Genomic DNA, 15,787 nt, shown 5'->3' on the forward strand with positions numbered 1-15,787 from the left:
TTAGCTGCTGTGACCAAAAGCTTAAATTATTTTTTTATTTAAAGAAAGGGAATAGAATGATGAGGGAGAGGCTTAGAAATGTTCTTTGGGTTGTTTTATTTATTTCTCAACTCTTTTATTTAGGTTAATTGTATGTGGTTTTTACTTGGACTTCTTTCCGTTTGATTAGAGAGTTTGTAGCAAGTTTCCAGATACTTTGTTATTCTATTTCAATTGCATAAACTAAACAGACATAAAAAGAGTCCATAAAAAGTAGGTTTATCTCTGATGCAACACAGATAAAGTAGTACTGGGAGTGGGGTGACACTCCTAAGTGGTAACAGGAGATGGCTGGAAAGAATCTCACACCCCTACATTTCTTAAAAGCAAGTCCTAAAGGTGAGACTAATGTTAATGGGTGTTCAAAATGTCCTCTTGAAAGTACTTTTTCAGATGCTTTAATGTGGAGATGTCTGCTTTATCTAATATTTGACTTATTTTGAATAGCATTTCAGCATCAAATGTTGTCACAATGTTGTGTCTGGTGAGAAGTAGGGTTTGTGCTTTGTTTTCTGTAGTAGGAAGTTCTTTGTAAAACTGAGATGTCTTTTATTCTATTCATTTAAGTATTTCGGAAGATTGGTGTTAGAACAGTTAGAGGCTGCAGGCTTGTACTGAATCCAAGGTGTGTAATAGCTTGTGATTTTTCTTAATTTCTTGGTAAAACCTGTTCAGTCTGATTCTGTGTTGTGATGTGGTTTTAAGGTTATGAAGGGCTTTATAGAGATTAATATTTTATACCTCTTGAAAACTGAGTCTCTCTGCTGTATGATAACTCAGGTAAAATAGATCTTGAAATTTGACTGCTAAAATGAATCAGAATTTTGATACTTATGTTTAGCTGGTTTATAGTGTAGGAGTGCACCCTTGGTTTTGCTTGGGTTTTGTGGTTTATTTATTCTGGTTTGGTTTGGTTTTGAATGATTGTATTGTCTGCTCTTCATTCCTGGTGCCTCCTTTTTATTCTGTGAATATTGTGTAAGATGGCCACGTGTTTAGTTGTTTGTATTTCTGTTTTGGCCAGAATAATGAATTACTGCGTGCTGTGGGCAGTTTAAATATGCTGACAGGATGAGTGCTAAACCCATTTGATGGAATCAAGCTGGTTGAAGATTCAGTTTCTGAGTGATGGCAGTGAGTTACCCTGGGGCATGTAAAGGAGTACTCTCAACCATCAGTTGTGCTTATTTGCTTATTCCCTTTTTTCCGCAAAATCATTGTGGAACTTGCATGTGTCACGTGAAAGGGAGGAGGGAGACAGAAATACAAAGATTTCTAGTCTTAACTGTATTAAAAGTTATTAGCCGTAAGTGCTTCCAGACAATCAGATCCTTATGTACCCCAACACTGTCTGTCCTCCAACTGACAGCACACAGGATGGAAGGGGTTCTGACCTCTGATGTGAAGCCACACTTAAGCCAGGGAGGAATATTATTAGCAATAAGCGCTTCTAGACAATCAGAGCCTTATGTTTCCCAACACTGTCTGTCAACTAACGGACAGCCCACAGGTTGGAAGGGATTCTGATTTCTAACTTGAAGCCACACTTAAGCCAGGGAGAAAAGAACTTTTCTCACAACAGCTCCCGAAATAACATTTATTAATACAAATATGTGACAGTTATTGTGGGTTCTGCTTTGCCGGTGATAACGTTCAGCTGCAAGATTGTATTGAATTAATGATAAAAGACCCCAAAAGAAACCAGCACAAAACACATTCTACAGAGACAAACATACTCAAGTTACAATACAGCAATGTATCCCATTTTCACAACAGACAGAAACTAGCAACAAAGAACTACTAACTAAAAACACAGCCACCTAAAACACCTATCTAGACACTCTCTCAATAACACAGGACAATAAAATATCTTGCACACCACTCTCTCTGTAACACAAAACAAAAAGAGAGAACAGAGCTTCTTTTTATCAACACACATGTTGAAAAAGAAACTGCACATTGAAAGTAAAGCAAGTTACTGTAGTTGGAAAACAGAGCTGATCTTATAAAGTAAGAATAGCAAAAAGCAATAACCAATATAAAGTAGCAAAGTGTGAAGCAAGTTACTGTTATTAGTATTAAGGTAGCAAAACACATTTAGTAAAAGAAATGCTTATAAAGTAAGAATTAAAGTAGCTGTTATCATAAGATGTAAGACAGAATGTATAAAGGAAGAAAGTAAAGTTAAGAAAGTAAAGTTAGAAAAAATAGAAAGCACATGGTCTTCTCACCTCTACATTGTTCCAGGAGGAGGAGAAGGCAGGACAAGCTGCAGCAGTTACCCTCACAGAGACACTGGCATTTTTAACTCTCCTACTGGAGTTTAAACTGCACACACTTTTTTATACCTTTTTTTCCCTTCATGTGGTTTTGTGACTAATAGTCAATCTATTGGGGGGGTGATGCAGATGCCTGAGGGGAGGTGGCTCCTAGAGTGGTTAGAGAAGGGGGGCCATGTCATTCCTTAAACAACACTTCACCCTATGTTAATCTTATCAGTTTGAAAGCCTTTGCCCTCGGCCAGGAGCATCCCTCCAGGGGACTGAGACATCTTCAACCCACCAGCCCTTATCAGGGCCATCACCCCACGCACATGACCTTTACCAAACTACCTTTCAAGTAACCCAGATTATTGAGTGCTCCATTTTTCTGTTAATCTACTTTATTTTGGCCTAAAATGAGGCAAAGATAGTAATATTTATATAATATATATATTTAGTAGTAATATTTATATAATATTTCTGTTTGTGTTTATATGCCTGTAATATGAATACTAAATATTAAATTTATATATAGTATATAATAAAATGCTACATAAATACATAAAAGAACAGTAATTTATGTCATAAATTAATATTATATGATGCATGTATTTAATATTTAATATTGTTAATAACCAAACTCTTTTGGGTATTGTTGTACTAAAAATATGTAAGGTTTATTTGTAGTTAGAAAGTAAAGGAGGTACATGAGATAAGTAACATTCAGAAATAATTTATGTCCTTAAAAAAATTTCTCTGCATTTTTACATTGGTAAGGTACTGTCAAACTTTTGGCATAAATCATTAGTATTATGTATTACATTTTAAATCACTTTTATTGTTGTGATAGTTGTAAACCACTTATAAAAGGCAAGATAGTACCAGTGTTGCTACTGTACTTGATAAACATTTGGAGAGAAATGACATGATCAGACCAAAAATCATCTAAGCTGGTAATCATGTCTGTGGTGGTGGTGGTGAAGAGCAGATGCCTTGAGATGAGTATAAGAACAGTGCAGAAGCAGAGTGAAAGCTCCCCAAAATACTTACTATAGAATCATAGAACAGTTTGATTGGGAATGGATCTTTAAAGGTCACCTACTCCAATACCCCTGTGGTGAGCAGTGTCATCTACCTGAAGGGAAGTCCTAGCCAGGTGGGGGTTGGTCTCTTCTCCCAGGCACTCAGCAATAGGACAAGGGGGCACGGGCTCAAACTCTGCCAGGGGAAATTTAGGTTGGATATCAGAAAAAAATTCTTTCCAGAGAGAGTAATCAGGCATTGGAATGGGCTGCCCAGAGAGATGGTGGATTCACACCTTCCCTGGAGGTTTTTAAACTGAGATTGGCCATGGCACTGAGTGCCATGATCTGGTAAATGGACTGGAGTTGGACTAAGGGCTGGACTTCATGATCTCAGAGGTCTTTGTCAACCCAATCAATTCTGTGATTCTATGATCTTCATCTGTATCAGGTTGCTCAGATCCATGTCCAACCCAGCCTTGAATGTTTCCAGGGATGGGGCATCTTACCACCTCTCTCAGCAAACTGTTCCAGCTTCTTCCACCTTTTAACAATTCACACTTAAGAGAGATCGAGAGCCAGGGGTGATATTTTATTATTTACAGGATCTCATGGATTTTCCTTCTGTGAAGTGTCCCTGTTGGTTGAGCCCAGGTAAATCATTAGTATTCATAATATCTCGAATGTTGCTATGGTTACAGTCAAAATATTCAATAATCAAGACGTGTGAAACAAGTTTACTGAAACTAAATTTGAGCTCCTTTTGTATATTATCATTTTAGATCCCTTTTCCATACAGAAATCCTTTTCGTTTAGTGCTTGTGATAATGAGTGCTTGGTGATTCAACCAGTGTTGTTTAGTGCCTGAGGGCTGGTTTATGTGAAATATGAAAGGAGAGTAGCAAATTGCTCATATAGCTAAAGGAAAAGAAAAATGAGAATTGGCTTGCATTGGTCATATATACTGATAAGCAAGCAATTTAAATCCAAATATATTTATGTAGCTCTTGTTTGTTTACAGCGTTGCTTGCACCTACCTGTAAGTGCTGTCAGTGGTGACAGAACCTATGAAAACCAAGCATTTGTGCCAATATAAAGTGTGACCTGCTCCCTCCCCCCAATAAAAATACCCAAAAGCTGTTGCTCTGAGCCTGTGTAGTCTGCTACGAATGATGCAGTAAATAAATGTGTTCTCATGGGAGAGCAAATGTAATTAGGTAGGTGCTGTCCTCGTGGAAGTATGTTAAATGAAAGTTGCATGGGCAGCAACTGAGTGTATAGTGTTGCCTAAGCTTTGAGCATATAGACAGACAGTATAGTGTGAACTTACTGACTTATTTATAATAACTTATTTATAATTACTTGTATTTAGAATTTTACCAATTGTGAATGTGTTAAAATACTAGCTTGAAGCTCAGTGTTGAAGGTAACTTAGATATAGACTCTGCCATTCTCATGCCACAGAAACCGTGTTTGTCTTGTGTTGACAGATAAATAGAACAAAACTTAAAATACAAACTTGCCAGTACTTTTCCAGGGGTTGTAATCAGTGATACTCTATCTATAGCTGTTGCAACACACAAAGAAGCAACAATTCCTGCTGTAAGGTATATCATACTGGTTGTAATAAATATTGTGGAGGAACAGGGAAGGTGCACTGTTAGAACAACAAAAAGGATATGGGTTTAATTTAGGTCAGCACCAACTGAAGTTAAATGTCCTTGGTGTCCTGAGAGTCTGGCTGTTTGTTCTAGTATACTGTATGAATATTCTAACATTTATGCTTGTCTGAGCAAACTGATGTATTTATTGTCATACAGTCTCTATCCTGAGAACAGGACCTGACACAAAACAGTGAGAGTCAATCCCATGATCCTATGCTGTCCTTCAGTGATGTCCATGCCCATCTTGTTGAAGCAGAAGGGTGCTTTTGGTTTGTATCAGAGTTCTTAGATTTGCCTTATGGCTCTTGAGAAATCCTGGGAATTTCAGCCACGCCAGACTATGACTTTAGAAACTGTTTGTCTTCTGTGAGGGATTTTGCTGATGACTGCAGTTCACCCACCTACCAGCATGATCACATTTGATGGGTTCAGACCTTTGCATTATTGTGAATTTGAGCCTTGGATGATGGCTGTAAAGGGCAGAGGAACAAGACTGGCATGTAGCAGTTGTCTTCTAGCAGGAGGCAGTTTCAAAGTAAATAAAATGAGATGGATCTGTGCACAGAACATAATTCAGCAATTTAATTCCTTGACAGAAGATGTGGACATGAAGGTGGTATTAGCTAAAGGCTTTCACAACCTTAGAGGAGACCAAAGAGATGTGTGAAAGATCATGGAATGATAAAGTGGTTTGGGTTAGAAGGAACCTTAAAGATCACCAAGTTCGAACTTCTCTGCCAGTTGCAGGGACACCTTGCACTGGATAAGGTTGCTCAGATCCCCATCCAGCTTGGTGTGGAACACTTCCAGGGATGCAGCATTTACAGCTGCTCTGGGCAACCTGTTCCAGTGTGTCACCACCCTCACAGTAAAGAATTTCTTCCTATGTATGTATAAATCTGCTCTCTTTCTGTTTGAAGTCCTTGCCCCTTGTCCTGTCACTGCATGCCCTTGTAAAAAGTCCTTCTCCAGTTCTCTTGTAGCTCCCTTTAGGTACTGGAAGGCTGCTTTAAAGTCTGCCCAGAGCCTTCCCTTACCTAGGCTGAACAGCCCCACCTCCTTCAGCTTGTCTTCATGGAAGAGATGCTCCAGCTCTCTGATCATCTTAGTGGCCCGTCTTGGACTTGCTCCAACAGGTCTATGTCCTTCTTATGCAGGGCCTTCCAGAGGTGATGGCAGTATTCCAGGTGGGGTTTCAAGAGAGCGGAGAGGAGCAGAATTACCTCCCCTGCTTGTCACTCTTCTTTTGGTGCAGCTCAGGATACAGTTGGTTTTCTGGGCTGCAAGTGCACATTGCTGGGTTACGTTGAACTTCCTGTCAAGCAAAATCCACCAAATGATACTAAGATTGAGAAGACGTGATTTAAGAGACCCCAAGCCACAAAAGCCAGGTGGACACTGGGATGCATACTCAGTAGGAGAGTCGTGTATGGCTGTACTGTCCTTGGGCTTCTTCATGGATATTCAGTGGTGACCAGTTTGCTGCTGGAGTCATGATGCTGAGCAAAGCAGACCTTTAGTCTGATCCAGTTCTCTCTGACTCTCAGGCTCTGCTTCCTAACCCTGCCACCCACACCCCTTTCTCCCCCACCCCCAGTTCTATTTTGCTGTTACACAGCTTCTACCAGGAGTGGTTTAAGTTTCTTCTTTTTAGCCATGGAAGTAACCTTTTTTGGGGGAAAGCAATGAAGGCTAAGGCAAGAACAGCTCTTTACGAGTCATTTGTCTCTGCCTTTACTAACTGCAGCTACAAGAACACTGTAAGCTGTAGTGCAGTCTGAGCTTTCTGTATGCTTGAGTCTGGAAACAGTCTAGCAGAGCTCATTTGGTGCTCTTCCTGAGCTATAAGGCTTTTCCAGCCCCAGCTTCTTGCAATATGAGTGGTGATACGGGAGCAGGAACAGCGTGCAGCTGTGCTGTGGCATATTGTCTTACTCATGCAGGTTGTCTTAGGGATTTCTGTGCTGTACTCTGTCAGCAACCCAGAAATCATAATCTCTGCGTGGCAGAAAAGTCTTACAGAGGTGGATTTTTATCATCATATTAGAAGGCATAAAATAGCCTACATTTTAGATTTCCTCTTGTTGGGAAAGAACTTTATTTGCTGTTCCCAAGAGCTGGCAATGCTGCAGGTCTTAGATAACATTAGTATTGATAAGACTCCTAACTTGAGAGTACCTGTTTCTCTGTTCAGCTGATTCTTATCAACCTGGCTAGCAGGACCTTTAATTTGTCTCCTCTGAGATTACCAATTTCAGCATTGAGAAAATGTGCTGCTTTATCCCTAATATTTGCCAAAGGCTTTATTTCAGTAGTAGAGAGGCAGTAAATGACTGGGTTTGGTGTTAACAGTTGTTCTATTTGCATATTTTGATGCTTAGCGTGTTCATTGCTAGTTTGTGTGATTATTTTTTTCTTGCTAATTGACAGTTTGTACCCTCCTCTGACCTGTTCTTTTTATTACTTCATCTGTTTCCTATGGTACAAAATCAAGAACCTCCTAAGAGCTAACAAGCAGCTTTCTATGGAGCTGTAGCATATGGATTTGTAGCTCAAAGTTTTCTATTAACAAATGTTTTATAAAGTTAATTCCTCTAACTTCTTCTGCTACAATACAGAAAATTGCCTCTTTGAAACCTGGTGTATGAAAAGCCAAAAGAGAAATTTTTAAAAACTTTTCTTCCCATTATTTGTTTATTTATTTCAGGATTATTAGACATTACTCATACTGTACAACCTCAGTGTTGCACTGTGTGGGCACCTATCTTCTCCATAAATCCAAGACCCTCAGGTGACACTGAGTCCCTTCCTCTTCATCTAATAGCAATCAAATATTGTAGGCTCTCTCACCACACCACTCCCTCCCCATCCTCAAAGCTCAGGGAGTCCAGCACTGCAAGCTTCTCTGAGCATTAGCCTGCAGTCTCTAGCAAACCCCTTGGACCTCATCTTTCTGGGGTATTTCACCAGCAAGCAGCCTTGCGCTTTTAAATTTCAATTCTCATTTTCTTCTTGTGCTTTTGCAGGTGGTGAAACGCCACCCCCTTATGCGGGATTCCAAATCTCTCTTCAGGACATGTGAACAAAGAAAACCCTGTGCTGCCTTTTGTCCAGACTTTCCATACCTGGGACAAAGCTGCTGCTGCTGAAAGACCGGGGTGGGGTAGTGCCAAAGGCAAAAAAAAAAAGTATCCTGGAAAAGCATAGAGATGTAGCTTTTCACATAACTGAAATAATACTTGGGATGGAATTAGTGGAATCCCACCTTAATGAATAGAAACATGATGGCTTTCATGACCCCTCTGTAAACTAAGGTTATGGCCCCCAAAGTCACACCACTGGTGAACAAAGCAATATTGTAGTAATTTTTAGCATTATCAAGTGAAGTTTACACACATTCAGAATGACTCCATTTAATATAGCTTATAACTACTTGGTCTTGAAATCTTAATATGTTGATCTTGCATACTATCGTGCCATAATAGTGTTTTAAATGAGTAGATGCTGTTTACAGCTGCAATTGTTGTACCAGCTTTGTGAACAGTTTTGTTTCTGAACTGGTAGAGCAGTATTCTTTTCTGAAGCTTATAATGAACAAACACAGTGTTAAATGATAATTGCAATGATGTTCAACTGTTACCAGTGCACATAGAAACAGCTTCTTGGGAGACTATTGCATTAGCTGTGTGTGGTACTCCTACTAAACACATTTGTTTTTAGGAAAAAAAGTCAACTGTCTAGTTCTACAGAGTATTATGCAACTTCTTTCAGAAAGAAAGGCAAATGCGTTTTCTTTTTCCAAGTGCTTGCTCATCCACGTTCCTCAGGTGTCATCATACATCTTCCTCCTACCTTCCCCAGTCCTTGCCATGCTGCTTGTTTTCTGGCATTTTATTGTGAGTGATGATGATTTGCAGAGGCAGTGTTTTGAGACAATGTTCTCTGTGATATACTGGCACATAGGAGTTACAGAATGTCTATTGCAAAGGTAAACAAAACCCGTAATGTTTTTTTTCTGTTTCTGAGTTTCTTGTGCCTGATTTTGATTTTGTTTCAACTCAGAAGGCTATTGAAGCATCTCTCTTCATATAAAAATTACTTCAGGTTTTTAACTAGCAGTCACTGCCCTGTGAATCTGCCCTGTGTTTCAGGGCAGGAGGCAGAATTGGGGTTAAGTAACAGTTACTTAGCAATGAGGGTCTAGCCTAGGACATAATGCTTATTTTGTCGTACCCAAGTTAACATGTTCCCTTCATCCCCAGTCCCAATTCATCAGTCAAGAGAGTAAGGGCAACATGACCTTTCTACCCAAATAAATAAATACATGAGACACTGCTCTTATTAAGTTGTATTATTTATTGCCTGCCATTATTCTGCTTGTATACTAATGGGGAGTGAAGGAGGAAGATAATTTTCTGAAGCTGTTCTCATCTTACTGAATAGAAACCTTGCAATGCTTTTAAGAGGTGAAAATAATAATACCACTGATTGCTGCAAAGGATGATGCAATTTTTTTCCACTTTAGGATCTAGAGAGGTATTACCCACTGTAGAAAAGAAAGAACCCATTTTCACTTAACAGTTGTAATAGGTCCAAATGCAAAAAGAAAAAAATAAGACATGAGTGTTTGAAAATGTCGATAGTGCAATTATGATGCTGTGAAACTGTTCAGTGCGTGAGCCAGTACTGAAGGTGCAGAGTTGGAGCTGCAATTTGACCTTGTGGAGCCTCTGTGTTTCACAGCATCGAGGCTACTTCTAGAAACCACATCTGACTCGAGAAGTCATTGTCCAGTAAGACTGGAGACTGAGGAAATACTTTGGGAGGGCATTGTGTATGTTTTTTCTGGTTTTATATTCTTTCCTAGGCTTCCCTAGGAATGGGCTGGTGAAAGGAAGGGGTGAAAGCAAAAAGAAAAGTAGTTGTTTGATGAGAGAATGAGGGGAAGGATGTGAGGGTAAAAGGATCAAACGGGATTCTACCCAGAGATGGGAAGGCTCAGGGATTAGAAACAGTTCACAGTCACTGGGGGATACTGGGCTAAACAGACCTTAGTCTGATGTAGTGCAGCCTTGTAGTTTTGTCCTCATATAGAAATCCATGTAATTGGTACCTATGCCAGTGTACTGTCAAGTGTGATAAAGAGCTCTTGGCTTCTCCTCTACCAGCAGGGAAAGATGGGTATCCAGGTGTCAGTGTTTTCATCAATTTGGCAGCAGTTTATATTTTTCCATGACCAGTTATTCAAGGAACTCATAGGGACAAGGATATTTATTTTGTAGTGTATGAGGGTCAGTTGTACCTTCAGCTGCCTCTGTCCTTTCTACTTGGTGGCCCCTTTTCTTGCCCAAGAAAACAGGCAGGGAGGCCTGTGGAGCTGGCCAAGCCTGGGAGCAGGTTAAGAGCCTTCTTGGGGAAAGGGGAGGAACCCAAGCAGTTTTAGATCATTGGAGTAGTTACAGTAATCATCATTCCTTCTTGATACTTGAGGACAGTTCTGGTAAGTTTCTTGTGATCCAAGTCTTAGTGACAGAAAGGAAAATAGAAATACATTGCATACACATTGTATACTAAGGATGTTGGTATTTCTGACTCAAGCACTTGATTTTGCAGCTTTCCTATTGTCATAGTAGTTACTGAATTTGAAATTTTCAGCCTTAAAGAAAAGACAGAAGAGATAGCTGATACCTAACTGGGTCCCTTTTCTGGCACACCTTACTGTGGTGGAACACAAGTATCGACCTGATCAACACAACATATGCAAAATATATGTAAGTTATACTTTTATGTTTATGAAGTAAAAAGGAAACATTATTCACAGTATGGAGATTACTTGTGATCATTTTGATCATATATATTAGAGTAAGACATGCCCCCCCTGGTTTGAGAAATTACTTAAGTTTATAATTGCTTTGAAGTGTCTGCAGCTGACATGGCATGAGTCAGTCAGTCTACTAGTGGATTTGTTTAATATGAGCAGGGAAGAGGATGAATTTTTTTACCCCATGTTTCTTTCTGCTGTGTAATTCAAAGAGCTGAGTGAGATGCCTTTGATCAGAGATGGCATGTAAAAATTTCAAGCCCTGATACTTGCAGAAATGTATGAGTGTTCATGAAAATGGGGAAAGAAGACAACATTGAAGTTAGTGTTACAGCAGATGACTTTACATGTATGCCATAGATGTCAGTCTTATTTACATAGAAATATAAAAGAAATCCAGTGTGTAACGTAATGAATCATTGAATTGTAAACAAAAAAACCTGCAACAAACCAACCAAACAACACAGGTATTTATTTTTACTTGGGATTAGAGATGTACATTTTTCACTTAAGAAAAAAAAGGGGTTCAAGTTCTCTTTCATAGGTTAAGAGGGCAATAGAACCAAAAACCTGAGAAAAGGTTTCCATGAATCTTTTATGAATAGCTATAGCATACTTTTGAAGATGCTTCAGTTGGTTTACATTTTATCTGTCATTACCAGTCTATGAGTAAGTTACATTCCAAAAATATTTTCTACAATAAATGCAGACCCATCCAAATCTCTACTGGTTTTTCATGAGTGAAGTCATGCTCTGATAAAGAACTGGTACCGCTTTCTCATACTCAAGTGCTAACAATTGATTCCTTGATGCTTGGCATCCTGAGAGCTGAACTGAAAAGGGAGCAACCACAACAAAATTTAATTAACATATATTAATTGTTTAAAATAAAAATTAAGGTTTGCTTTTTTCTTTTCAACTACAGTGACATTTTAAATCTCTGTAAAAGATCCATAACAAATGAAGGCTATAACCAAAAGCGTTTAAGTGAAAACGGATGATTTGACTTCCTAGGAGCAACAGCCTCCTCCAGACTTTGTGCTTATGCAGGCTGTGTATTTGACAGCACTGAGAGCATGCTGCTTTAAAACTTGCAGATTTGTTATGGAGCATTTTTAGGTTGTCATGTCACTTTTTCTTACTCACGCAGAGAATTGTGTCTACCAAGGGCTTTTTGTGCAACTGTTCTGTGTGATGGTGTTTCTTGTTGTACTAGAAGATCGGCAGGATTTTGGAATCTTTTAGGGGAACTTTCACATTGATGTTCCCAGAAATTCTACAGATTCTTGTAAGCACAGGATTAGTGGATAATGAGGATTTTTTTTTTTAATATATGGGTTTGCAAAGAAGGGGGAGGAAAGAAGCTGACACACGCAAATGGCATATGTAAAAGAGGAGTATTTTACTATGTGTATCTTTTGTTTGTAGATAGTTAATGCATTTGTATAAATTCAGAGAAGTTTTGGGATACATGGTCAGTTCTTCAGCATGTATACTTGAATGTAGAGTGATACGATTTTTAAACAGTTGAATTTGGAAAAGTTCCACTTAGAACTACATCTTTTGTGAGCTGTAAGTCTGCAACATGGGGACTGGATAGAAAACTTTGTTGTTTGTAGCCAATGGGTTCATTCTGGTGGAGTATTCTGGAGAGGCTGAATTTCTCCATTTGCTAAAATCATACTGACATATGTTTCAGTTGCTGCTGCCTAGTCTGGAGCTGTAGAGTCCCTGTCTTAATTCATGTCTGGTAAGGGACATAGTTAACAACACTGCTGTATGTTACAGGTGAAACAGAGTTTCATATTGAAGGATAAGTGGACCTTACATTTGTATTTGTAGTCCCTACTACTAAGGATTGATTTGTTTCTCCTAAAATGCAAAACACTACTGTTCTCAGCTTACCTTGTGTTAGCTGTTTTCCTCAGTTGTCACTTCTAGTATGGATTGTACTGCATTTTGTTGACATTCTTACTAATTTTTCCTTTACAAAATTGATATTTTGGGAGAACTACTTGGTTGGAATTTCATTTCTTTATTAGCATTTTACTTGAATTGTTTCATATGAGCTGTGAATGATGATTGTGTCCAGTGACAAACAGAGCTTAACTTAGATTTAGAGCAGCTCCTTTTTGCCTTTTGTGATGATTTTTCATTCACTTTTGTGAAATGACTGTTGTAACTCTTGTGGTTAAATTGGTTACAGTTGTTCTGTAAAAGCTATTACAACTTTATTAAAAACATAAATGAAAAGATTTGATGAATAGTGGAGATCAGAAGAGTGGAGGTATTTATTCTGTTACTCAGAGTGAATTATCTTAAATGCCAGCAGGTGGTCTGTTCAAAACTGATAGTACTAGTTGCATTTAGTAAGCCATTGTGCAAAGCCAGGGCTCTGTTAATTGCCTGTCCTTAACAGCACAAATGATTGCTAGTAAATATAGCATTGCAGGATGTCATTACTGGAAACCAGTTACATTAAATTTTGTGTCAAATATTTTTATTAGCCATTTGATAGGTATATATATTGGAAAATTTAACATTCTCTGCAGATTGAACTCTTTTCCCACAATAGAATCAATCTCCCCTTGCATTATTTTGCTGATTTACACGTTTTTGGCAATTGTTATTAGCATAGTGACACAGTATAAATTTGGGCTTCAGTGAGTTGAGAAACATTTAACTTTAAAATCAAGCTGATTAATTTTAAATTCCCTTGTAATCTTGTTTTTTGCAAATCCGGTACAATAGATTAGCATAAACACTTATTAACAGTCAAAATCATTTATTCCAGTTAAAATTCATTCTGAATTTGTTATAAGCAAAACATATTTTAACCTTGCTTATTATATGAGAATACTGTCACTGCTGTTAGGCAGGGCAGTTAGGTGTATGCATCTTGTTCACACAGGTACACAAAAATTCAGCTCGACTCTCTGGTTGAAAGACAGCATCCAGAAAACATATTACAAAAAGCATAAAGCATTCAATCTGTATTTACAATGTTGACAGATAATTTTATTAAATTCAGGCATAAAATTTTTATTCAGCTTAAGTAAGCCAGAGAGAGATGTCATTATGAGATTTACATACCATTAGCTCACATCAGTTGATTACCAGCCGAGCTCTGTAGTACAAGGCTAGTTAGATACATTATTTGTGATGCCAGGAGGCTGCAGCTCAAGGAGGTTCACTGGCTGCATGCTTGTTTCCTTTGCCTTTGTGATTACTTGATAAAATGCAGTGCATCACTGTGAACAATTGACCCTTTTGAGCAATCCAGACTGGTCAGCAGTCTAAATCCACATTTTAAAGCTGTCATTATAGCCTCAAACTTTAGAGTTTCCAGGGTGCAGACAAAGGTGTTATCCTCCTTCAGTACCAGCCGTGTACCATTTTCAGACTTTATGAAGTACTTGAATTGAAGAATATTTGAAGACACTGAAAACTCCTCTGGAAATCCATCCAGCCTGCTTTTGGACACCAGTACAATTCTGGATTTTATTTTTGCAATGAAATCAGGAGCATTACAAAAGATTCTAAGTCCTTGTGAACGGTCGTGGCTGTCAGTTATTTCCAGGAAAGTAGTCTCTCGAGATGCTAGCTGTTCCTTCTCCCACCTTGATTTCACTGCATCTGAGAGTATCTTCAGCTGGAAAAATTCAGCTTCGTGTGCCAGAAGTTGATTTTCTCGAAACCCCTCTGGTAGAAGAAGTTCTCCATTTCGTAGGAAGTTGAGTATGTGTCTGAAAAGGAGTCCATCTCTGTCTATGAAGTAATGACCGTCTGCATCAAATGGACACATTATTCTTCCGTTTATGATCCCTTCCAGAAAAGAATCTGGATACTTGGTTAGTGTCTGTTTTTGTGTGATATATAGATAACCACCAACATTCAGAGTAATCAGAGATGTTTTATAGTCCTTGTCTTTCTCAGAGCCTTCAGAGTTGCTGGTTTTTTCTTCACATTCGTTTTCTCTTCTATTTGCTTTTTCCTCCATTATTGAAGCTCGAGCAAAAAGCCAGCTATCCTGCTTTGTTCTTGTCAGCTTGTAAAGAGGATGTTTCTTTTTAAAAAGCACCTTTATTCAGCTCCGGCACGATGTTGGAATGGAAATGCTGCTAGCATTGCTCTGACTGTCAGCTTGGGTTTGCAGTAGGTGGCGTATCAGCTGTGTATGCAGGGAGATAGCAGGAATATGACTAAAGGAGAATTTGCATTTAACTGTATAAGGGAAGAAGGGTATAACTACTGTTTCTCTCTTTCCTTTTAGTCTAGGAAGTTCATGTAGCTTAAGTGGTTACGTACAGAAATACACACTACTATTCTAAATGGCACCTTATCTTTAATACTTGAAGATGAATTTGCAGTATCAGCTAGACAAATCCTATTTAGTGCTTAAGGTGTTAAACACATAGCTTCATTTATGTTTCAAGAATTTTTATTTTCACAAGGCCTCTTTTCACATTTTTTTCATTCTGAGTACAGTACCTGATGCAAACAGCAGGACAACACTGAAGGAAAGTGTCTCTGTCTGTACAAGGGGGGTGTCATTTATGGACTTTGTGCTCATGCATGACACTCATTTGCTGTACACGTCCACAGCAGTAGGATGTTTCCGCAGAAGATACTCTGGAAGTGACGCTAAGGACTTGTTGGTCTGCTTGTTTTGTTTCTGGTGAAAGCTTTCATTTGCAGTCAAAGGGAATATCCTCAGCAACACAAGAGCTGCAACCTGCTTAGGTTTTTCTTATCGTCTTTCTGTGTGCCGTAGACAAAAACTGTTTTAAAGGGGGTGTTTACTGTTTATGTTGGTGGTTGCTTTTAAGTCACCAAGACTGTCTTTTTGGATAGAAAAACTCAGCTGCCCTGTGGAACAAAGGGTTAGTGTGCCTACAGATAGCTTTGAACATCACATAACATTATAGCTTAGCAACACTGGAGTACGGGGAGGCGGAAACATTGGCAGAGCACACTGGA

The 15,787-nt window shown here is 38.7% G+C and overlaps 2 protein-coding genes across 2 annotated transcripts in view; one reads left to right on the forward strand and one right to left on the reverse strand.

Moving 5' to 3' along the window:
* Positions 1–15,787, forward strand: part of GTF2F2 (general transcription factor IIF subunit 2) — an 89,317-nt gene that overhangs the window by 18,346 nt on the left and 55,184 nt on the right. The gene's annotated exons all lie outside the window — the stretch shown is intronic.
* Positions 11,276–14,974, reverse strand: KCTD4 (potassium channel tetramerization domain containing 4). The gene has a single exon (XM_071570736.1). The coding sequence runs from the start codon at positions 14,805–14,807 to the stop codon at positions 14,034–14,036; it is 774 nt and encodes a 257-aa protein (XP_071426837.1). The 5' UTR covers positions 14,808–14,974; the 3' UTR covers positions 11,276–14,033.

Source organism: Pithys albifrons, chromosome 1, assembly GCF_047495875.1.
Source record: "Pithys albifrons albifrons isolate INPA30051 chromosome 1, PitAlb_v1, whole genome shotgun sequence".
NCBI lineage: Eukaryota > Metazoa > Chordata > Aves > Passeriformes > Thamnophilidae > Pithys > Pithys albifrons.

Excerpts from the sequence above, each read along its gene's own strand:
- KCTD4 (XM_071570736.1), bottom strand. The coding sequence starts at position 14,807 with ATGGAGGAAAAAGCAAATAGAAGAGAAAACGAATGTGAAGAAAAAACC.